The 22817-nt window shown below is 45.3% G+C and overlaps 1 protein-coding gene across 1 annotated transcript in view; it reads right to left on the reverse strand.

Annotated features, from left to right (window-relative positions):
• Positions 1–10465: 10465 nt before the first annotated feature.
• The window catches only part of LOC104127240 (transmembrane protein 182), a 16606-nt gene continuing 4254 nt past the window's right edge, over positions 10466–22817 (reverse strand). The window contains exons 3-5 of the mRNA XM_009639892.1: positions 21545–21643; positions 18841–18918; positions 10466–10695 (exon numbers count right to left, since the gene is read on the reverse strand). Coding sequence (XP_009638187.1) covers positions 10466–10695; positions 18841–18918; positions 21545–21643 — 407 coding nt within the window. The remainder of the gene's footprint in view (positions 10696–18840; positions 18919–21544; positions 21644–22817) is intronic.

The raw sequence follows: 22817 nt of genomic DNA on the forward strand, positions 1-22817 counted from the left end.
GTGGGGGGGTGTGGGGGTGCCAGCCTTCTGGCAAAGCAAGGCATGGCATTAAGCCTCCAAATATATCTTCTGGTGCTTGACTTTAAGGCTGACTGTCCTAGGGTGGAGAGGAGAGCATCGTGTCGGAGCCCAAGCTCAGAGCAGCAGCTCTCCATAGCCATGCTACGTACCCCGGCCTGAGACCTGCAATGCTGTGGGAGAGTTTTTCTCACCCGCATCAATGTTCTTTGTAATGAGATGTGAGCGGTGGTTAGTTGGGCTGCCATGGGATTTCACTCTTGTGGACCTTCGACTTCATATATGTGACGAGCTTCATGTTAAAAGAGGATGAGTTTAAAGCACACCAAAAGCTTTGATTAAGTAACATGCAAGAGAAACACCTCCCTTTTTTTTAAAAACAACGTCCCCATGCCCAAGCACTGTCACCGATAAAATAGCCTGCCCTGTTTTCCTCACTCTGTTTTAATCAGGGACTCTGAATTTCAGGAATGCTTGCGATTGACCCAGCGTGACGGTGAAAGGTTTGGAGCCCAAAGGGATTTCTGGAAGTGATGCCTTTTGCCTAGGTCCCTTGCTGCAAAATTTTGGCCATGCTTTGAGCAAGCAGTGCCCCTCCTGAGCTCTCCCAGGGAAGCTGAAAAATCATGAAGTAAATGGTCATTGGAGATGGTGGGAGCTCTGCATCTTTTTAGGTCATAAAAGGAAGAAAAAAGAGATGAATGGGGGAAAAAAAGTGCTTTAAAATATCATATTTTCATTGACCGAAACCTTTCAGCTTCTGCAATGACAGAGCTTCCAAACATGCCCAGCATTTTGGGGGGAAAGGGGAAGGAATCAGAACAGGCAAACGTGGGGGTTGGAATGCACAGAAATGGCCTGAATGCATCAGCCGGATTATCTGGATTTTTTTTTTTTTTCTGCAGCCTCTTGTTAGACTTTGAAAGAAAGAAAAAAAAAAAATTAAACATATTTCAGAGTCATTGAACTGTGCTCACATTAACTTACACTAAAATTATTTTTAATTAAATGAACTTCCCCTGTTTGTAGCTGGAAGGTACTTATGTGAGATAAAAACTCCATTCTAATAACGCTGAGCCTCACCACCACTTAATTAGCATCACAACTCAAGGCAGCCCGAGCAGGAAGGCGAGCAGGGCGGTGGGCTCATGCTGCTGGGTGGGATTTGGGGGAGAGATGCTCCCTCCTACGGCAGCCCCCATCCCAGAGCCCACCCAGCACCGCAAGGCACGCCGGGAGTGGAAATCACACCCAGTAGTTGACACAGTTTGTGGCAAAAGCAATTATAATTAACATTATATTAAATATTAAGTCAAGATCATAAAATGTTGATTGGTACTGATTAGCTGTATAATCCATAATTAGAAATCACTGCACCCTTCACCAGGTACTGTAGTGCTTCGCTTATGATTTCACCGCTAAATTAAGCGAGTGATTCAGCTTTTGCCCTGAGTTCTACTTTTGCATTTCATTTAGGTCAGAGCCACATTCAGGTGAAGAAAAGCACCAGACCTGTTCCTGCCGGGGCTGTTCCCAAACTCTCCATCCCAAAGGCAGCTCCCCATCACTTCCACGCCCGTGGGAAGGCGACGGCCAAATTCTCCTTGCCCAGCCCCCAGCAATGCTTTGGTTGTGTACGCAAGCCATGGGAAGATGAAAGCTCCTCGTGTATTTACTCACCCTCAAAACAGCAAATGCAAAAGGTAGAGCCGAGGCTGTAGGTGCCCTCCCGGCTGTTCTCAAGGCGGATAAGCCAGCATTAGGCAGCTCCGAGATAATGATTTATCGCTAGCATAAACTAGGAGTACACTGATACCTTGGCACGGAGGGAGCGAGAGAAGACTCTTTAGTCTGATTTGATTTTAGAAGACCGAACCCAGCTGCGCATCGCTCATTAATGGGATGGAACCCCCAACCCTTGGGTGAAGCAGCGTGGGGAGGACGGTGGCTCCGGGCTGGCGAGCTGCTGCGGGAGGGCGAGTTACTCGAGGTGTTTAGGAAGGCTTTGCAGCAGCACCCCGCATTCCCTGATTTTATGGGCCCATTTATCATGGATATCCATTTAGAAGGGGTAATGTCATCATTGCACACTAGGAAGCATTCGAGTTTTGTTAATGTGAAAAACAAAATCCGCTAACCATAAGGTTTTATGTCTTTGCTACTGCTTTTTCAGTGGCTGCCTTGGCTGGAGACCCATCCGTGGTTTTCCATAACATTTCTGGATAAAAAATAATAAAATTTGGTGGATAAAATCCCCGAATTGTGGCAGAGGAAACCAGCCCTACCTGCTTGATCTCCCGCAGCCTCCTTGCAGAGCTGCGGGCGAGCGGGTCCGGAGGGAGCTTCACAGCCTGAGCTCAGCACCTGCTGGCAAACCCGGGGCTAGAAAGAGAAAATATACACTGTAATAATTTGTCTTTTCTGAGAGTGCTCTTTGGAATCTTATGGAAGAAATCTCTTTATTCCTCTTGCAACTAGAGCACGCGCTGTTATCTTTTGCACCGATTAATATTGCCTGGGAGTGGAAATGAGATGCTGGGCAGAGCCCGAACGCTCGCCATCAATTAAATCAATGCAGCCGTGACGCTCCACCAATTTTCCCTATCCAAGGGTTTGGCCTAAAAGGCAGCGTACACAGAGTTATGGAGGACACATGGAATCAGATAACGTGGCTGCTGGTCAGAAAAGCAGGAAAGCTGTGCTCCAGGTCCCCATTTCCCTGTGATGGGCACCATGGGATGCAGCCCTGGACCGGGTGAGGGAGGCAGTGCACCCCATGATGCTCACACACTCATTCTCACACCCCTTTAATTATGTTTATTATTATACAAAGGGTTGTATTTTTATTTAAATGGTGGCTTTAAGCTTGGATAGCTCATCTCCTTCTCTTAAAAGCTGCTTTGGGTCAGTCCAGGGAAACTCCACTGCGGTCTTCCCTTCTCAGGGACTGCCCTTGCTGAGCTCCTCGAGCATCCATGCGACCTGGGCAGGTCTTTACCTGTCCCACTACAGCATCCAAAAGCATCCAAAAACCCAAGGTCACTCACCTCCTTCCCCTGAGTGTCCGGCAACCTGAAAAAAAACCCAAAAGAGAGGACCAAACCTTGTGTATTCTTTGCTGAAATGTTTCTAGCGTAGGGGTTACCTCTGCATCAGCAGCTGCATGGGCAGATATTTGAGAAGATTCCCATGCTGTGACCATCCAAAGCAAGGTTTTTCTACTCTTTTGGCACTTTCTTTAGGGAAAAAAAAAAAAGGCATAAAAAAATGCAAAATTTCCTCCCTGCATATCACCCTTAGGTGGGCAGCATCGAGTGCAGGGGGCTGCCACATGCTGGGCACAGGGTGCTGCATCCTGGTATAAAGCTCTGGTTGCATCCACTTTGCAGCCCTCACCTCCTACTTGTGATATACAACAAATCCATCCGCCCACCAGACAGCCTGTTGGCTGGTGTAATACTAAAAATCTCTAATTTTTTTGCCTGCAGAACCAATGCATTAACTTGGTAAAGGTTTTAAACTGAAGCAGGGCAGGTGTAGGCTGGATCTAAGGAAGAAATTCTTTCTTTACAGTCTGGGGGGTGAAACCCTGCCCAGAGAGGGCGTGGAGGCCCCATCCCTGGGAACATTCCAGGCCAGGTTGGACGGGGCTGTGAGCAACCTGATGTGGTTCAAGGTGTCCCTGCTCCTGCAGGGGGGTTGGACTGGGTGACCTCTAGGGGTCCCTTCCAACCCAAAACGTTCTATGATTCCATGATTCTATGAACTCAGAGAAGTGCACCAGAATGAAAGCCCGGAGTTGCTACCCACCTCGAGCGACACTGGTGGGATTGCTGCAAAAGAAAGGAAAAAAGGCTCCTCTCCAAAATGGCTGCAAAGAGTAGGTCTCTGCAGGCCTTTCTTAAACACTGACGATATTTTCATTTAAAATTATCTACTTAAAGGCAGGTGTAATCTCAAAACGGCATTTTCCAGTTTTTTTTATTTTTTAAAAAAAAAACCAACTTCAAAATGTCTCAAGTTATTTCTCCTTCATTTTTTTTTCCCTAATTAAATTAATTTAAAATGAGTGAAAAATGTTTCATGCCCTAAGATCCTGAAACCTCTGGTGTCAGCTGAAACCGGCACTTCTGCTCTTGGCTTCAGCCCTCGCTGCAGGCACCTCTGCTTTGAAGCCTTTGAAGTGTTTGTGGCACAGGCAGAGCCCCTCTGCAGATGAAGCCAGGCCCTTTATATATATTTAATGCGCACAGTGCGTGCGTGCATGTGTTTGTATTACTATAACGTGGATTTCCGCAAGACGTATGGAAAGGCTCTTGGCTTGCAGAACAAAATTGCGGGAAAAAAATCACCATTTGCCTTGCTGAGAGCATCCATGAGGTACCTTTTGCCCAAGCCTGGGTCACGCCAGCATCATCCTGAAGACCCGGGTGAAACCATCTGCTGGAGAGACTGAAAGAGCTCCTTGAGTTGTGCCTGTAGGAATCCCTCGCTACCCCTTCTCCCAGCACCAGGGTTCACTCTTTTAAAGCTTAGAGGAAATATTGCCACCGAGAATGCACGACAACACCGGGAGCAAAGCGACTGCGAATGTCCGCCCCGGCTGGGAGCTGCAAAGCAGCTGACCTAACCGCCCTGCGGTTATTTTGGGGATGTGATGCAAGAGCAGCGCAATAAATTTGAGTAATGGTTGGGTTTCGGAGCTAATTAATGGACTCACGAGGTAACGACCTTGATTCCGGAACCGAGGTGTGTGGTTTGAGAAGCAGCATCTCAGCCTGAAGAAGAAACGATCCGATGCAGAAGAAACGATCTGATGCAAAGGCTCCACCTCAGCAAGCAGCAGGGCTAATTCGGTGGCTGATTGGTCTTAAATTGTTAAATTTCCCTACGTTTTTGGCAGGGACAGATTCAAAATTGATGCCTCTCTTTCAGAATGAGCCGCACTTATTCACCATGCACCGCAATTATTCCAGCCTGTAACCGATGAGGTTTAATGAGTAATAAAAACTTCAGCCTTTAAAGCAGCCAGTTCGACCTATGTTATTTGCGCAGCATTTCTGAATGCTTTGGTGAACGACTTCTCCCACGGACTGGTTTTTAAATAGAAGAAAAGTACAAAAGATTTCGAACAACATCTGAAATGGAAAACCAATTGTGTTCTGTGGTTCTACAAAAATATTTCTGAGGACTGGTAATATATTTTTTCCAGGCTAATGTCCCTATTCTAGGAGGGGTTCTTTCTTCTCAGCATTTGTTGTTTTTTTTAATGTAAAAGCCACACAGGGAAATATTAGAAAATGGAGCGGGAAAATATAATTAACCCTGTGTTTTTCACACAATTGCCCTTTGTGCTACTTTATTTTTATATTTTTTTGGCTTTTAGGAAGCCATCGTTAGTCAGCCAAGGCCAGGCAAGACTTTTTTTCTTCTTTGCAGGTCCTAAACCTTATAACACTTCAACCTACTCTTCCATAACCAAATGTTTAGGACCTACCAATTGGGTTAATTAGTGTGAGATCTTTACATCCCTGATAATAAGTACTGCTACACCATCATAGCAGTGGCTGTAGACTATTTTTCCATTTCTTATTTCTTTTTTACAGTAAGCATTTACATAGTCACACTGTTTAAACCACTGGTTCTTTTGGGTTCAGCCAAGGGTTGACACGATCGTACCTGGAAATATTGAGTTCCAGAAGATAAGAGCATCGAATGTGCTCATGACAATTCCCAAACTAAATTCAGCACAGCATCTTGGATATACCTCAAAATGACTTTTTAACTTTTTTTTTTTTTTTTAAGAGGAGAGAATATTCTTAGGAAAAAAGAAGATGAGACGAGAGAAGATCACTGAATGCCCAGCATTGATTTAGAAAGAGGATTTGGCAAGGAGGGTGAAAGGGAGCCTTCCCCGATCCATTCAGTGTATGGTTATCATCATTGATAACAGGGCTCTGGGTCCCGCGAGAGAGCGAGTGGGGAATGAATTAGGAAACAAATACATTTCTGTAAATAAAGTTTTTCCAATTCAGAGGGTTTTTTTTTTTTTTTTAGGAAGTGGGGAAGAAATCTGCTTCTCAAATGTCAAGTACTTGAAAGACTAAAAATAGATCACCGGAATAAATAAATTAACCCAGAAGACAGGACTGATGCTCTGCAGGCATCAGGGATTAAATAAATTCACTAAATTCAAAGTGGTATTCCAGATAAGAGCTCTTTGTGCTGCAGCATGTACAGCTTATTGATTATAGGCTTGAGGTGCTGGGCACTCTTGTAAAATGTACTCTGGCTGATAGGACTTAATCCTGCGGTAATGTACAGCCCGGTGCACAAAGCATGGAGCTAGCTTATATTTTCTTATTTATTTTAATTTTGTTTGTCTCTTAATTTGCCACACCACATCTGTGCCCTCTCCCACCAGCACTTCCCCAGGCAGCACTTGCTCAGGATGAGGGCCGAGAGACATTGCAGGAGGTGCTGACTCAGCAGGATGAGGGCTGGGCTGCCCGATGGAAGCCTGCAGGATACAGGCCATGAGAAATAACCTTGGTTATCTTCCATAGGGATGTAAAGCCTGAGCACTTCACTTTTCTGTTGCATTGCATGGGCTGGCTGCAAGGATGAGTTGCCTGGTTGAGTCTTGGGGAGCAGCTCAGATGCAGATACTTGGGCTGCAGGCCTCCACGTTTTGTTGTGTGTGTCCACCATGGTAGGAGAAGTATGTCTAACCAAGGAGAAAACACTACCTGTCCAGATAAAATGGATTCTTCTGGACAAAAAGAAAAAGTAGAAAGTTCTGTAAATCCTGTTGGTCAAAGTAAACAAACCCAGAGGCACTTTTATACACCTAGCTGGAATGAATTTTCGTTACGTTCCAATTAACCTGAAGGTGATTTCATCCTCCCGATCAAATGTTGATCTGCCAAGGTCACTTCACAGTAGTACAGAAGGACATTGCTCCTTTGAAAGCTTTCCTGCCTCTGGTGTTCAGAGCAGCTCTCCTCTGCAGATTGCTCTGAAGAGCCAGCAGACCCCTCTGAACATGGACTTTTACTATATAGTTTACCAAGAAATAAAAAAAAAACCCAAACCCACAGGTCTCCAGTGGTGTGAGAAAGCAGCTGGACAAGGCAGTGATGCTCTCACAGCGTGCTGGTCTCCTGGGCCATCTCTCCTTGGGGTTGCTGCCCATCACCCAGCACCTTCCCAGCCTCGGGTCATCCTAGTTTTCTGAATCACCGGTTAAAAAGTTGGTCTGACCAAGGGGAAAAACTTTTACCATTAATTTTTGTCTGCTTGGTATGAGGGAGCAGCTGAACAAAGGATCTGCAGGGGCTTGGGTTTTGGGTAAGCTCCCCAAATCCCCGCATCTCCCACAGGTTTGGCAAATCTCCCAATCTCTTACTTTACCAAAATCAAGCCTCTTAATCTCAAGCCATATAGCCTCTACTACGTAACCCTGCCTCCTGAGCGTGATCCACAGGGCCTGTATTTTAACACCCAAGATTCATTAATATTTCCTGCAGAGTGTTCAGTCAGTAACAAATAAAGCAGGAAGTGTCCCAGATGTTGGAAAGAAAAAATGGAATTATTCATCGCTTACTAACGTCAAATGCTAATGCGAGAAAAGCATCCTTGAAGAAATCCTTGACTAAAATTCATCAGTGTGATGTGAAATCACTGGTTTAATTATGCATTTTTGAATGTATTTATTAGTCCCGGTTCTGATCTGACTTACAGATGTTTAACAGTGATAAGGGTCTACTGCAGTCTTTGGAATTACTCATGATTTATAATGACAAAACTTGGATCAGAATTAGGTCCTTGTCACTACTCTATAATATCCTTTCATCAAACTTCTTCACATTCAACAGATGAAAGAGATGGTGGTTTCCGCAATTTCAAACCCTACCGCTGAGCCCATTAGCTTGTTTTTTGACATTTCCCCTCCAGAAATGACGATACCCACACAAAATTTTGTCTGCTTGAGTTATATTTGCCACAGGAAACTTGAAAGCTAAGGAACGAGACTCTTTGGTCCACCAAAATGATGGGTTTGGTTAACGCTTGTGCTGGCTACAAATGTTGCGTTTTAATGGAGGGGGTAATTAATTGGTTATGCTAGGCTATAATCTCAGTCTCTGTACCCGAATTGTTGGGACTATGAGGGTATACTCAACACCAGAGGGTTTTTTTTTTAAAATTCTCCATTCAAGAATGATTCAAAGTCCTGTGTTTTTCAAAAGAATGATGGAGTTTTAAGCTATTGCTTGTTCTAGAACCGATCCAGAATGTGCAAGTCTCCAGGGACGGTTTGCTCCCTAAGGCATGAATGCATGATTAAGCTAAATGTATTCCATAAATGCCTTGATGACATAAAACTAAATTTTTTAAAGAACAGATGGAGAAAGTTAATAAATATTTCATTCTATAATATAAAACTCACTTCTATATTCACAAATTCAGGGATCCTCAGCTTCACAGATTATCAATAAGCCTGATGGATTTCTTGCTGCATTCTCATTCTTCTGCCCTGGTGTCTCTTATGGGATCATCATTTCTGCATGCTTGGGTTGTTTTATGGGATCAGTGAAAGGCAAGCGACTGTAAATCTTGACCTCTTCTGCTCCTGGATTATATACTTTTATTCTTTGTGACCATAAGTGTTCATCTCTACACTGAATAGATAATTAAATGACAAAAATTATTCAAAGGGAATTTATAGTGAGAAATTATCAGTTGAAGACCTGATGGGGCACAGGCATAACCCAAGGAGGCATCATGGAAAAAAAAAAACCAAAACCATTTTAGAATGGCCAAATAAAATACTGAAATACCTGCGTATCTGTAAATGTCATGAAACATCTATTCAGTGGGAAAAAACCATGCTTTTTACCTGTATATACCAATTCTATTCAAACAAAATTTCTATTAAGGGAAAACAGTGTGAATTTTGCTTAAGAGCTGTAGACCGAGCCTGTTATTCATATGAAAGAACTAATCTTTACATGTGGGAATTACATTTTCTCACTCTATGTATGCCATGAATCTTGTAAAGGAATAATTAGAACTTGCTCCAAAAGGAAAGAAATGTCAGGCTTGAATAATATTTTAGGAAGAACATTAACAAACATTTTTATACTGCCAACAATCTGCACTGCTTTCTAGAAGAGATTTACATTACGTTATTAATTAACCATACCGAGTCAATCGTATGACATAAAGCTTGGGAGATATATGTCCAGCACGAACTACGACAACCACGTGAAAAACGTACATTTTTGGGAAGTTTGATTGAAAATTTATGCAAATGACTCCAGCAGGCAAAGGCCCAACAAACTACTTCAAAGCATCAAGCTCCAGCCCGAAAAACGTGACAAGATCAAACCTTTGTCATTTCTCCAGTGTCTTTACAAACCTTCATGTATATGGTATAAATTACTTCACCTCCTGTACCTCGATGGTTTGGTGTAAAATTAGCTCTTAGTGGAACCGCTGCGGCCCGTCGGCCAACGTACGCCGGGGCAATTGCAAGAATTTAAATGTATCGAGATGGTACAAAATTTTTCTTTTTGGAGACTTGTGCGAGACCTGGATTCTTGTGCGACGACTGTAGAATACAACAAGGTCCCATGGTCTACTAAAACAAACCAAACAAAAATTAATAGTGCTGCTGTTTCTGCTCCCTTTCCCCCAGCTCTGACCAGCTTTCAGACTTGGGGTTGAGAATCCCCACAACCCTGCATCCAGGGAAAATATTAAATACGGAGCAATGTGGTGCTGTAAAGAAATACTAATTAATTCATGTTATGTTTCATGCCACAAAAATTGGTTTATTCACTTCTTGAAAGTTAGGTTAGGTCCAGGTACATTTGTATCTTCAAAATCAGGGCTTTTAATGAAAAAAAAAGTTTCTTATGTTTCCCGACATCCCATTAAAATGGTTGTCCTTTGACGTCAATTAGAGCCAGCTAAAAAAAAAAAATAAAATCATCCTTAATTGCTTTTCAGAAATAGACATTAGAGCGCACACCATGGCAGCCAGATTCGATTACCTTTTACAAGAAACAAGGATGCTGGGAACACCATAAAACGCCGGCTCTGCTGGATATGGATGCGGGGCTCTGCTGACAGCCCGGGGAGCTGCTTTTCACAGCAAAGGCTCTTCCTCAGGCTGCAGAGAAAACTGATACAAAACCCATAACCGCATCTAAATTTCTCCAAAGTGTAAAAACACTGAAGCTGGAGGTTCAGCCGAAGCTGGGTTTGGACTGACAGTGGTGGGATGCTCAGCACTCCATCCCCGCCTCCACGTAAGAGAGTGTGTAATCATGCACCCATGCTGACAATTATAGCTACAAAACCAATCTAGTCCTCAAAACTCATGAACGTTTCATTACAAGGAACATCACCAATTTTCTCAAAGGCCTTCTCCGAATTTGTCTTACTCCAGGGACTTCATAATGTCTCTGCCGATCAGGTAGAAGAGGAGTCCGGAAAGTAACACCAGAGGCACCCCGGCCGCGGCAAACATGAACGACCACCCGTAATACACGTGCACGGGTACATCGTCCATGCACTTCTCACTTCTCTCCAGAAGGATGTACTTCTGAAAATCAGCGGCAAATTCCTTCCACATCACGAAGAGAAATATGAGCAGGAGAAATAAGCCTCCTGGAAAGAGAGACAAAGATGAGCAATTCGCTGCTTACAACCAGCATAGGAAACACAAGAAATAAATCCGAGAAAAGATGGCCACAGGTTTCCATTTACTCTTGCGGGTCCTTCGCATCAAAGCTTAGTGTTGCAGAATTATTATTCATGACATTGCTCTGCAGGTTCCTGTGAAAGCCAAGCCCATGCGCCATGGAAAAGACCCACACCACTGCACCAGCTCCTGCCCAGCCGCCAGCACACTGGCACCTCGTGCTTTAACCCCCGGCGCCACTGAGGCTCCGTTACAGCGGGATACGGCCATGGAGGAACCACCATGAACACAGCAAGGATCTGCACGAGGCTAACTCTGCATTCCTGTCTTAAAGGTGGGTTCTTTTGCCTTTTTTACCTTTATTTTGCCTGAGATGAGTGAGAAGATGAGACTAAGGCTCACTTTTTTCCCTTTTTTATCTACCCTTCCAAGTAGTGTCAGATCCAATTTCCACCAGAAACACAAAGATCAGTCCTGATGATGGCAAGCGTTATCTGGCATTGAACCTGTTACCCCCAGCACCGGCGCAAGCAGAGCTCACGCAGACGCCAAGCGTCATGGCAGTTCCCCTTCACGTCTTGTGTTACCCTTTCCTTAAACCGAGCTTTGCAACCAAGTGTTAAAACACATGGCAAGGAGCGTAGATGATCCTATTTTGCAGAGGAAAAAACACATAATAGAGTGGAAAAGGCGTGTAGCCATGAGATATTCACCTCAGATGGGCTACTAAATAATACAGAATAATAATAAAAAAAACCAGAATAATAAAAAGAATAATAAACAGCTTATACCATGAGGCTAGAAAGCCTTTTGACTGGCAGGTGAGACCTCCCTCGCCCTCCCCTGGAGCCAGACCGGAGGAGACCTGAGGCCACACTCAAGCCGGAGCAGTGAGCGCAAGATCAGCATCTCGCTTAGAGAGGGTCCGCTCTCCTCAGAGCCTCCCAAGCCTCGCAGGATGCCGGTGACCCAAATAGCAGATCTCCTGTGAGACCTCGCGGTCTCGTATTTCCAGATGCATACCCGTCGAAGGTCAACGTTTGCAGGAAGAGCTCGGTCACATCTGAAAAGCACGTGGTGAACAGGCACCTCCCGGAACCCGGCGCAGCCCCCGGCGGGTTTGGGGGCTTCGGTGCCTTAATAAGAACCTCCTTTCCCCATAATTCAAAGTGATGCTGGTTGGAGGCTGGAGGTCTAGCTCCCCCATATGAAGCAGAAGACAAAAACTAGAGTGGCCCCAATATTATTTACTGTATCGCATTAAAGAATATATATATAGTGCATTTTAAAGTCAACATATATTAAAGCTAAATAGTGATGGTGCGATGACAGACCTGAAAGCACTTCAGTAATATCTGATCTTGCTACACCATAGCTAGAAGCTTGCTATTTTTAAATGGTGCCATATAACATTTAGTTATACGCACATACACGCACATATATGAAAGAAATACATCACCGATTATAATATTTTTATAGTAGAAGTGAACAGTTCGAAATTAATTTAGTTGACAAGTTACCCCACAGTTCTGCGGATGTGTTGTGGTTTCCACTGGATTTAATTTCTCCCCTTGCAATTTTTAAATCAAAGGGAGCTTGTACTATATTTAATTATTCTTCCTGGCAGCTTACACACTACAAATTCCAACTCCCGGGCTAAGCAAAGGAAGCGGGTAACGCTTGACATTGATATATCTGCTTAGCAATGGTGGTTCCCGAAACCTCGTTGAGAGAGAACACGCCGGTGTTTAACTCCGTGTCTGCTTATAATGGATATAAACACATCTGCTGCTACAAACCCCCACATCTTGTAGCCAAAAATGAGACTTACGTGAAGGTGCAGAGGATCCAAAGTCCTCTCCGTGCGTTATATAGAAGTTGAAGCCACCCACCCTAAGCCATCGTGTCTCTTAAACTGCCCCCTATACCCCAAGACTGCAAATTGAACCCGAATCATTAAAAATTGGTGCAAGCATATGAATGTCCTTTACATATCACCACGCGCTGGTATTTCAAGCCCTTCTCCTTCCCATGGAAAAGTCCTCACGTTTGCTGGAGAGGCAGGCTAGGAGTTAAACAGCAGCTGTTGTAACATTTGCATGTTCATTGAGATTTCGATCCCACTTGAAATTAAGCGCACAAATAAATATTTTACACTTAATATAATAGTTGTATGCTTAAAATACCAATTATTCTACCATAAGAAAACCATTGCATGTTTAAATAGTCACGTGTCCTGTACACAATACAATATATTGATAAGAAGGCAATTAAGGCTTTATTACTGATGTAATTTAAAATTAAATTAATTAGATAGCAACTGAACCTTGAAAAGTGTTCCTTTAAAGATCAATTTCTATTTCATTAACTCATAATACCTACCGTAAGAGACGCAAATAAAAACGCGGCCCCAGCAGGACAGAGGACACGCGTACGTTTGCGCACTTCTGAATTCTCCTACTTTTCTTTCAATAACCAGGGATTTTGTGTTGGATTGTCCCAGGACAATTTAGATGGCCTAAGCCTCATTTAGTGAAGAAATCAGATTAAAACCCACCAGTTCTTACTGAGGAGGGTGCGGGGAAGCCCCATGTGCGGGTGGCATCGTCCCCAAGCTCGCCGGGAGCTAAGGGTGGGGAAACAGCCTCTCCCCTCGCCCCAGGAGAAGCTCCAGCCCTCGGTATGGAAGGATTTTATTATTAAACAGGTACTGGAGGTGATGGCACGGCCACGGCATCTAAATTAAGAATATTTTCACACCCTGGGAAAATGACAAGAAAATATAAAGTAAGCAGCCTTCTTCCCTGGAATAATTACAGGTGAGCAGCAAGGAGTCCCTGGGATTTATACCAGCTCCTTGGCAAGAAAAGAAAATCCAAAGGGTGGTTGCAAGCAAAGGACAGTGGAAATGCAGGAAGGGCAGCTCATTGAAAACTGTTTGGCAAAAAAAATGCTCACCTGGAATGATCACAAGTATCCACAAAACCGCCTGAAATGTGTCACGCTTTGAGACGTTAGTAAGCTCTGCATAACGAGGACGTCAGGATGTTTCTCTCCCATATTACCAAAGTAAGCGTTTGGCATTTATGGTTTAAAATATTATTTTATTTTGAGGTTTTCATCTTTTGAACAGGTCTCACTTTACCATCTCCTTCTTGGGGCTTCCCCATCCCTGGGAACAATTAAGGCCAGGTTGGACGGGGCTGTGAGCAACCTGATGTGGTTCAAGGTGTCCCTGCTCCTGCAGGGGGGTTGGGCTGGGTGACCTCTGGGGGTCCCTTCCAACCCAAAGCATTCCATGATTCTGTGATTCTTTTCAACCTGGCTGCAGCAGAAAGACATCTTCATTTCCTGCCAGCCCCAAGTAGCTTTCTATGTGCGGAGACAGATTTCTTCCCGCTTTGGGCAACAAAATGAAAACTGGAAAAAATCTAATTTTCTGACCAAGAAATGAGCCCGGCATCAACACATGCACCTGAGATGCAAGACATGGGTTGGGTTTGGGTAAGGGGAAGTGAAGACCTCATCAAACTAGACCATGCCCACCATCCTCTCAGCATCCCTGTGGTTTCTAGTGGAAAACCAGCCACACGAACTCTTTCTTTCTCTCCCTTTCCCTTCTTGCCTCTGTTCATTAGGACGGTAGGGAAAAAAATTAACTGTGAAACTCCATCTCTTAGCTGATGAGGTCAATGGCATCTTCTGGGGAGGGGCTAATTGCAAGAAAATTGAAGCGGGGTATTAAATCTTTCTCCTTCGTACACTGCTAACCGCAGGACAACGAACCCTGGCCCTCCGTCTCCACCTCTGAGGAGAGCTGCACCTTCACGGTGAGTAAATTAAGAGTCAGGCTTTTTCTTTCTTGTCCTTTGTAGCCCTGTGACACCTTTATAGCTGCTAATTGTAGGGACAGGTGAGTGAACTCCATCTTTAACTCTTATTCTGTGGAAGCTACTGAACTTCTGTGCAAGCTGCTAATTACGAGAAAAATGAACTTTGACTCCTTCGCCTTTCTCACTAGTTGCCTCTTAAGGATGTTAATAAGGAGGCAATGGAGGGGTGATCTTCAGCTGCCCTTCCACAAGGGTGAGTCTTGATTGCACGAGGGGAGGGAGCCTGAGATTGCCAACATGGATATGCTTGATTTGAGACGAGGAATCTGAGCCCAAAATTCGGCACTTTTAGTCATAGGACTGGCAAAGCGGCAGTGTGCTCACGTTGAAGAAGGGGTTGGTCCGAGCACACACCGTGCTCCTCTCGCAGGACCGCGACGCAGCTCTGAAAGTGCAGGAGAGGCATTGTGCTGCCTTTGTGCTTTCCTATTCCCACTGGAAATGGCCCATGGCCACAGCAATTCTGTGGCTGCAGGATGGCGTGAGCACGCCTGTGCGTGCCACACCAGTGGGGATGCTGTAGAAACAGCACTGGGACCACAGTGGCTGGAAGAAGTGTAGACTGTACGTGATTCATCAAGCATTTGGGCTCTCCAGCATCAGGCAAGCTGATAACAGCTCCTCTTTAGGTTGCTTGACATTACCCAGGACACGCATCCTTATTGCTTGCTTTGAAAATTCACCGTACTTTGCCTGCGTGTTCCCCCCCCAAGCAGCCTCCCCACCCCTGAGCAAGCCACCAGGTAGAGCTCAGATAATTTTTTTTGCTGAAGCCCACGGCTATGCAGCTAGTCTGGATTAGGGCAGCGCTCTGAGCTCAGTAATTGCCCTAGGTCTGGATGAAGCGTGTGCTCATTTCTAAGCTCGGTCGCTAAAATGCCCAAAGGAAATGAAATGCCCAAAGGAAATGAAATCTGAGGAGCCCAAGCACAGAAAGCCAAGGAGCCCAAGCACAAAAAGCCAAGGAGCCCAAGCACAAAAAAACCAAGGAACCCAAGCACAAAAAAACCAAGGAGCCCAAGCACAAAAAAACCAAGGAACCCAAGCACAAAAACACCAAGGAGCCCAAGCACAAAAAAACCAAGGAGCCCAAGCACAAAAAAACCAAGGAGCCCAAGCACAAAAACACCAAGGAGCCCAAGCAAAGTTGTCTCAGCAATTCAAATAGTTTCCAGAAGCTACAGTGCAGAATTCACCCAGCCCTCTCAGTGACATTGTAGCGATAATTAATCATATTGTCATCTGACTATTGAAACAAGGGGGCAATTAGTCACCAGGCAGTATCTGCCTCCCCCTCGCACGCACCGAAGCCGAGTCCGAGGTGGCAAACGGTAGCAGAAAGCAGCACGCCGGCTCTTTGCTCATGCGATTCGGGTGCTTTGGGGAGCAGGCTGGCAAGGATAACTGCTCAGCTGGGGCAGGGGCTGTGCAAATGCAAGCAGCAGCAAATGTCAGATGGGCTCTGGCTGTATTTCCCGAGTTGCCCAGCAGAGGAAATCAAGGGGGATGGCTTGGGTCCTTTGGAAGGGCTCTCAGAAATGCCACCCGCCGAGCACTACATTTGTTACGGTAGCCGGCAGACAGATTTGTCCTCTTGAAAGTACAGTAAATAAAAGGCGTCTTGGAGAGGAAACCCAAAGGGATCTAACTGAGCGATAGCAATCTTCACACTTGGGCGCTGAATTCCCCCCTGCCGACAGAGGGGCACACGTAACTCCTCAAGATCGTGTCTGGTTATCCATAAACGCACCTGGGATAAATATCTTTTTCTGTAACATCGTTAGAGCCTTTTAGTGGCACATGTTGCACCCTTTTGCAACCATTAACCGCGGCTGTGATTTCATTGCCTCAGCACGGGCTGCTACCAAAAGGGGCAGAGGGAGTTTATGGACAGATCAAAGTTGCGTATAAAGGATGCCCCGAGAGTCGGGGGCATTTTGCAGCTGTGGTGCCCCATCTCACCATCCGACTGCCAGACCGCGTTCCCACTCTACAAATTGCCAGCAGTTTCACACTTCCTCAAGGAGAGATCATTTCTGCAAGGGAGGTTAATTAACACTGACCCACAGGCCATGATTAGAAGACAAGATGCGCTTGCTCCCACGTCGGTTCTCCACATCCCGCTATCCGAAGGAAAGGGATGGCTCGGGAGTTGAAGCTGCATTAAATCTATTGTTCCTACTGCTTGGTGCAATTATGCAAAATATTTTTAGAAGGGACAGCGAGAAAATAACCATGGAGGGATGTGTCCCGAATCCATCAGGAAGCCAATGTCAAGCAAAATCCAGAGGTCTGAGTTTGGGATATGCGTGTGTGTGTGTGTGTGTGTGTCCCAAAAAAAAAGAATCAGCTGAAACTCTAAGCAAACTTTGCTGAAAATGCTGGAATATTATTGCGTTCTCCTGGCTATCATTCAGATTGAAAATGTAGCAGGAAGTCTCCTCCAGCTGAACTCGTTCCTCCTAATGACAGTTAATAACAATGATTGCTATTCAGATTGAAACTGCATTAATACAAACTTCAATTTAAACAGCAGCATCTTTGTCTAATGCCAAGAGGTTTATGTGATGCATAATCAGCTCTTCTAAAAAGTGTCACATTCTATGCCCCAGCCTTTTAATCAAGAAGTAGTCAAATAAAGTGCAAAAACAATGAAAAAAAAATGGAATACAGTGCCTCGATATTACTCAACGTCCTTTCCTATGTGATATTTTACTTTGCTGGCCAGTGTCAGAAGGCAACCGATCTCCGTTTTTCTATTTGGGCTGAAAGTTGAGTGTTTTGAAGCAGTGGGGCTTTAACTGAGGCAGTCAGCGTGTCGCATGTCCGAGGATTCAAATATTTGGCCCCAGTCTCACAAGAAGAGATGGCTTCAACGCACACACACGTCAAGTGGCCAACACTACTCAGCAGAAGGCATCGGTACCTGATGGAGACCTGATAGCAAGGCATCTCGCATTCCCAAATGAAATCCATGTGTGTAAAACCACACGAAATTTGCCTCTAGACAAACTAAGCCCAACCAAGCATTTATTAAACTGTATTAAGGGAGAGAGAGAAGCAGATACCCACACTTCAGTAACTGAAGACCTGGAGGCAAATGGAAAATTGGACAAAATGCAAAGCAAATTAGCAGAGGCAGGTAGGGCCACATTGATTTAGTGCCTTCCAGATTTTTTAGACAACTAGATAGATGCCATCTAGCTTAATTTTCACAAGCAGCTCAGCTGGCATCACATGGTTGATTATCACTACCTCTGGAGGAGACAGAAATTAGGAAAGGAGCTATAATATGGATAGGGAGCTAAATAATGGGGGAGGAAAGAGTAAAAAGCAATGATGGTAGGGCATGGTGGGATTGGAAGGAGTTTAGGCGGAGTTCCGCCAGGATCGGTGTTGGGAACCTCTCTGGTTAAATCTTTTCATGGATGTTTGTGGCCCTCCAAAACTTGAGCACACTCAAAGCCCAAACTGGGAGCAAAGACACCAGCTCGTGGTTGGTTCGTGCCGTGTATGAGGAGGCAGGACCTGGTGCAGGAGCCGTAATAAAACACTACTTTTTCAGAGAAAGGCATGACCGCGCTATGAAATCCTTCACGTGGCACAGCTCAGTTGAGCTCCAGCCTTTAGCTGCTTGAGCCACAAAAAAGCTTTTTTCTGACTTTGAGTCACTGTTATAAATCAAGCAGTTCTACTAGCGAAGCCGGCTCTTCCTTCTCAAATACACAAAAGGAAAAAGCCCAAGTGATAATTCAGTGGAATCATTTGTAATGGCAGGGGGAATAATGAATAAATGGCTATTTTTAATTCATTTTCCTGCTGTGCCACCGCTTTATCTTTTCAGGTTTTATTAAGCCAGCCCTCCCATTTTGAATCACCGGGTATGCCTTTCATCGCTCAGTGGGTTTCCAGCTCTACCAGATGTTAACAGCAGAGACAGGAGAGGCCCGAATGCCAAGACTGACTTACGGGAACAGAGCGTGGCTGATTGCTGCCCAGGGTTAACGTTGCTACGGACTTTACTGAAATAAAAGGCACGGTTCCTCTGTGTTGCACAGAGCAGTAGCAAAAAAAAAAAAAAAAAAAAAAAGGCATTTTACCCAAACCCCAGCCTCCCTAGATCTAAGGACTATCTTGCTAAAGCTCAGCCGAGCACAGAGGTTTATATCCAGTGGGGGAAGAGGGAAACCATTTACTCTGCATCAGTGCAGCTCCCACCAGAGCCCCCCACCTCCCCGGCTGCCTCCCCTGCCCCTGCGTGCAGCATGATGAACGCCGTCCAGAAGCCTCTGTACACTGCACAGACAAAAAAAGAGTAAAGTCAGGGGAAAGGAGAGGAAAAGCGGTTTTTAGAAGTCCATGCTTAACTCCTGCTTCAGCAACAGTAAAAGCAATAACCTGTAACGCTGCTCCGGTTAGGCAGAGCTGGGGCTCCCACTTTGCTAACTCCCTGCCGCGGCATGGGAGCAATGTGCCTGGAACCAGCGCGAGTTCAGGTTGAATGTCATGCCCTACATAATGGGATTGGAATGAGTACAAGGGGTTGGAAGGGTTTTCCAGGGAAACACACCACAAAAGGGGGTGAGAGTAAAGGACACCGTGCTTAGCTGCACCGGTGGGGGATGGAAAAGCTTGGCAAGAAAGGAAAGAAAATAGCAAAATCTGGAGAGATGGAATCAGACCGCATCTTTGTTCCATTTTAATTAACACTTACAGAAGGTGCCAGGTTCCTGGTTTAAAATAAAGGCGGTTTTTATTAGCAGGACTGCAGGGAAAATGGGAGCTCATGATTTCCCCCATTTATGGCCTTGCTTGGCTCCAGGTAAGAGAACAGGGCAGCAGAACAGCAGCCTCTTCATCCACTGAATGGGGGGGTTTTGCTCTGACTTCAGGCCACCACGGCAAGCCTGCCTCCATACCATCCCACGGGACGGGACGCAGACCACTAATTCCAGTCTCCCAGTAGTCAAGTCTCTCCCAGTCACTGCCGTAAACCTTGGCCAAAGGTGGTGGTCTTCAGGCACGGACCCTCTGATCCCCTGCTCCCCATTCCCCTGCTTTATCTGATCCCCTCCGACGACTGCATCTCGCTCTGCCTGTTGTTTTTCAGAAGCGCGAGTTAGAGAGATTTCAGCCAAGCACGAGCAAGTGGGTAATGCTGAAATGATTCACACTTGAAAGAAAAATGATACAGAGAAGATGCGTTTTACTCATTTGAAACCATTTTGTCAGGAGAGCCACTTAGGGAGAGATAAGTATCTTGAACTCTCCAAAACCACAGAATTCATTTTCATGTTTAACCTCCCGTCACCCATTTCTCTCAGGGAGCCTAAGAGGATGCAGATAAGGCAGAATTATCTCTGGAGCAGGTAATAGCTGGAGGACCCCTCTTCTTGGACGGTCTCCTGGTTTGTCAGCATTTGCATATGAGGATGGACTGGCTCGAAATAAAAGGAGCGTTAATGACAGAAGTTTCTGCTCCCTGCAGGTGTCCCAGTGCTTTGCAGCAGGGTTGGTGCAGAAGAGGAGCCCAGTGCTCCCGCTGCCCTGAATGTGGGTGCTGAGACATCCTCATCTCCCCAGGGATCACAGCGGGGTGGGTGCTGGGAGCCTCCCCACAGAGCCCTGGGGTGCAGCCCCTGTGCCGAGCCCCTCGCCAGCACCCTCCTGGGACCCGTCCCGACGGGCGTTTGGGAGGCGGCTGAAGAGGGTTTCATAGCAAGGGCTGACAGGCAGGGACAGATGCCTCCAGGGCCCTTTATTTAGTACAGAAAAAATAGTGTGTTTATCCGTGAGATCACTCAGAAATGAGACATCGTGCCTCCCTCTCCAAGGCTGAAAAAGCCCCACCGCTTAGCCCGCGTGTTTGCAGCCCACCGCCTGCAACCGGCTCCTCCTCCTCCCATCCACAGGTCCCTCGGATCCATTTTACACCATGCCGTGTTCCCCGAGGCAGGAATCCTGCACAGCACAGCAAAAGAAACGAGCTGCTCTCCCTCACATGCTCCTACTGACAAATGTGGTGTTTTTAAATTAATTCCTCATAAAAAAAAAAATAAAAATAAAAATAAAAAAAAAAAAAAGGTACTGCTAAAGGCTAAGGAAAAGGTCAAGATGTTTGTTTGTGCAGTATGCCTGCCCCAGATCCCCGGAGGCAACGCAGAGTGATGCACACTATTTAAAGAAATCAATTCATTTCAAAAAAGATCATTGAATTAATTCTAGCTGCTGCCACCAATTTAGCAAATTAAAATTCCTAGCACCAGCTGATTCATTAAAGAACTCTGAAAATACAGAGAAACATAAATAAAAAGGGAACCAGTTGAAAGGAGAGCTCTCCAACTGTGTCGTATTCGGTGTATTAAAAATAAGCCGGTCGCTTACATAGATCTTCTAACAATTTGGTCTTTAACTGATTTTCCAGGGCTTGTTTATTTTGTCTTGCAACAAATCAACACCAGAGCTCTCCCAGGAAGCCAGACTCTGGAAATGAGTCAGTGCTGGACTGCCAGAAGCCTGCAGCCCGGGAGAAATTATTTGCATTGCTTGCCCCCAGCGTCTGGATTTGGCCATGGGGCAGAAGCCCTTTGCCTCCAGCTCCTCCCAGCGAGCGAGGAGGTGGGAGAAGGGAGAGGGTGGATTTAGCATCCTCCCTTGCTCATAGGAGTAGGCATCAAGCACCCAGCAGGAGGGTGCACGGCTCATGGCCAGGCATGGCTGGCTCTGGAGGAGAGAAGACGTGGGAGAATAGCTTGGGGCTGTCAATGAAGCAAGACCATTTTGTAAAGGAGCTTTCTAAAAGCCTTGGTCATGCTCGGCCACGTGTGTTTGCAATGGGAGAACCACAGCACTGACAGGCATCATAAATCTCTGCTCGGTCACTTGGGAAAGGAGCTGCTGGGGCAGCAGGAAAGAAACCCACCTGCGGTCGTGTCGTAGGAAGGATGGGGGAAAGGTCCGAGAGCAATGGGCATGGGAAAGAGGTAGCCATGCATGCAGAACTTGGGGTGTGCTTGGCTGGCTGAAAAAGAACAACAAAAAAACCCATCAGTTTGCTTTTCTTTTCTGCAAGATCATAGCTGTAGCATTCAGAGGGCAATACCCTCGTCTGCAAACCACAAAACCCTCACTGGAGGCCGAAGGCTGGGGAATAAAGGAGGATAGCAAATCCTGGTTAGAGAGAAAGAAGACGACGACTGATAAGGGAGGGGAGACATAACAGGATCTGAGACTGCTACCCGTGCATCTTCTCATCTTCCTAACCTGAGTCTGAGGTGGACATAAATCATGAAAGATGGAACAATGCAAATTCCTGTAAATATTCCCATTGTTATTTTCCTCCAGATAATGTGTCGGACCGCCCGGAAGGGGCAAAGGTATTTGGGTACCAGAGCAAGCTGCCTTGCAAGACCTCCAGTTTGTGAGAAGGGAAAGCACAATTAGAATGGAAGTGCTCCATCAATATTAATACCACTGAGGCTTATCATGATTAACGGTAATAGAATGAATGTTAAATGAATTAATTAATGGTTGGCCACTTATTTAAATATGTTCCCCAGCTCAAAGGAACACTTTATAATAGGTGGACATTAGTTCATGCTAAATTGACTACGGAATACCTATTGAATTAATTATTACATCCATGAGAGCAGCAAATTAATTTGCCATGATCAATCCTATTATAATAAATACCTAAAGAAGTAACACAAATTTGCCAGTTATCAGAAAGAGCCATTTTACTTCAGGTAACATTACATTATATCATGTATTTGCATATAATGTAATTAGATAGCAAACTCCCTCTCCCAAGCCTGTCCTTCTTTTATCAAAAAATTTCTGTGCGAGAAATCTCAGGTTGTTCAGTTGAGCAGTGGCAGTAACTGTTCCTGAAAGATTTTTTGCAGGCAAGACAGGTCAGGCACTGGGGGACAACGAAGTCATCTGAAATTTTAATCACCACAGAGTAAATTTATTGTGGGAACCTGCAGTATTTGCAGCCAAACGCCCTACGAGGTGACCACGCTGCTCCGCAGGCACGTAAGCATCGTTGAGCAGACCGAAGCACCAGCGAGCGCAGGGTCGCGGCTTTTGCAACATTTTAAAACCTTTGCAGAACTTATTTTAAAAAAATCTCTTTTTTTTTTTTTTTTTTTTTTTTAATCCCCACTCCTCCTCTAGGTTTGTGGACTCCCCGG

The sequence above is a fragment of the Egretta garzetta genome, unplaced genomic scaffold (assembly GCF_000687185.1).
Source record: "Egretta garzetta isolate BGI_Z169 unplaced genomic scaffold, ASM68718v1 scaffold935, whole genome shotgun sequence".
Classification (NCBI taxonomy): domain Eukaryota; kingdom Metazoa; phylum Chordata; class Aves; order Pelecaniformes; family Ardeidae; genus Egretta; species Egretta garzetta.